Source organism: Sinocyclocheilus anshuiensis, unplaced genomic scaffold (assembly GCF_001515605.1).
Source record: "Sinocyclocheilus anshuiensis isolate Anshui unplaced genomic scaffold, SAMN03320099.WGS_v1.1 scaffold3230, whole genome shotgun sequence".
Classification (NCBI taxonomy): Eukaryota; Metazoa; Chordata; class Actinopteri; order Cypriniformes; family Cyprinidae; genus Sinocyclocheilus; species Sinocyclocheilus anshuiensis.
Genome location: NW_015541050.1, coordinates 18473 through 20438, shown reverse-complemented (window position 1 = coordinate 20438; position 1966 = coordinate 18473). Strand labels below are relative to the sequence as shown.

The following is a 1966-nucleotide window of genomic DNA, read 5'->3' as shown; positions in this document are numbered from 1 at the left end:
ATTGAATGTCTTGTCACAGTGTGAACACTTGTAAGGTTTCTCTCCAGTGTGGATCCTCTCATGCTGTTTTAAACACTGCGCTGTAGTAAAAGTCTTTTCACACTCAAAGCACATGTACTCTCTCACAGCAGTATGTATTTTCTGATGGTCTTTCAAACTTTGTAAACATGAAAAACTCTTTCCACACAAATGACATGAATGTGGCTTCTCCTTTGTATGAACTGTCAGGTGTGCCTTTAGGCCTGAAGCCCACAAAAATGTTTTGCCGCATTGATCACATGCATAGAGCTTCTCTTCTGTGTGGATGTTCATGTGGTCCATAAGGGTTGATGATCTTGCAAAACTCTTCCTGCACTGATCACAAGGATACGGTCTCTGTCCAGTATGAACCCTCATGTGAAGCTCAAGTTTATATTTGCCCGTCAAACTCTTTCCACACTGATCACATGTGTACGGTTTCTCTCCAGTGTGGATCCTCTCATGTGTTTTCAGATGTGTTGACCGACTGAACCTTTTGTCACAGTGTAAACACTTATGTGGTTTCTCTCTAGTGTGGATGTTCATATGTTCCTTAAGGTTTGCCGAGTGTGCAAAACTCTTTCCACATTGATCACAAGTGAATGGCTTCTCTCCAGTATGAACTCTCATATGTGCTGTAAGGCTTCCTTTTTGTAAAAAACTCTTCCTGCACTGATCACACTTGTGCGGTTTCTCTCCAGTGTGGATCCTCTCATGTATTTTAAGGTGTCCTGACCGACTGAATCTCTTGTCACAGTGTGAACACTTGTAAGGTTTTTCTTCAGTGTGGATGTTCATGTGTACCTTCAGGTTTCCCAATTGTGCAAAACTCTTCCCGCACTGATCACAAGTGAATGGTTTCTCTCTAGTATGAACTCTCATGTGAACATCAAGATGATGTTTGTTTGTCAAACTCTTTCCACACTGAGTGCAGGTGAAAGATTTCTTGGCTCTACTTTTCTTAAATTTTTTCTCTTTGGTTTGAAAGCAACTCAGAGGTTTTTCTCCAGTTTTAATATTATTTTTCTCCTCAACTTCACTCAGTTCTTCATTCTCCTCATTTTCTTCAATTGACTCTGAAATAAAATTCAAAATTGTTCTTTTTTAGTAACTCAATTATTTTTAACATTTGTTTATATTCTGAAATGTAAAATAAATTTAATTTAATGAAATGAATATGAAACATAAATTTGTAAATGCACCAGTGTGCACGCATTTTTAGTGTTTTATATACATAAGATACAATAACAACACAAACAAAGTAAAACAAACTGTCAAATACAATAAAACAAAGATATAAATAAAATAAACTTTTTTTTCATGGAGGTCTACTAACATTACTGTTCAGGTAAGTAATACAGCCTACAAAAGCTAATAAAATAACTAAATGTAAAATAACACTGCATAGCTTGCACTGTATAATTTGATAAATGAATGCTTATTAAAGCTAATGTTTTTAGCAAAGAGCTGTGAGTGATTTTGTTGTTTGATTAACATTGCTGGCCCAATCTTCAGAAGATGACTGCATATATTGACATATCAGATTTTCTCCCAGGTGTTCATGTTCACTTAAGACATAAATTGTGTTTAAAGGGGTCATATGATGCGATTTCAATTTTTCCTTTCTCTTTGGAGTGTTACAAGCTCTTGGTGCATAAAGAAGATCTGTAAAGTTGCAAAGAATAAAGTCTCAAATCCAAAGAGATATTTTTTATAAAAATGAAGAGTTAACCACGCCTACCTAAAACGGCTCGTTCCAACACGCCCCAACATACCTACGTCGCTCTGTGGGAAGATTTGCATAACGCCGCCCAAATGTTCACGCAAAGAAAGAAGGCGTAACTTTTAGTCTCACTGTAGTATTGTTGACGCTGCAGCCATGTCGTGAAGGCGCTGTGTGCTTCGTCGTGAAAGCGAAACTACTTTGTTTGGTCTTCCAAAAGAGGAC

At 37.1% G+C, this 1966-nt stretch overlaps 1 protein-coding gene across 1 annotated transcript in view; it reads right to left on the bottom strand.

Annotated features, from left to right (window-relative positions):
* The window catches only part of LOC107690598 (gastrula zinc finger protein XlCGF8.2DB-like), an 8704-nt gene that overhangs the window by 231 nt on the left and 6507 nt on the right, over positions 1-1966 (bottom strand). Inside the window, exon 2 of the mRNA XM_016488968.1 lies at positions 1-768. Within this exon, the coding sequence (XP_016344454.1) occupies positions 1-768 (768 nt within the window). The remainder of the gene's footprint in view (positions 769-1966) is intronic.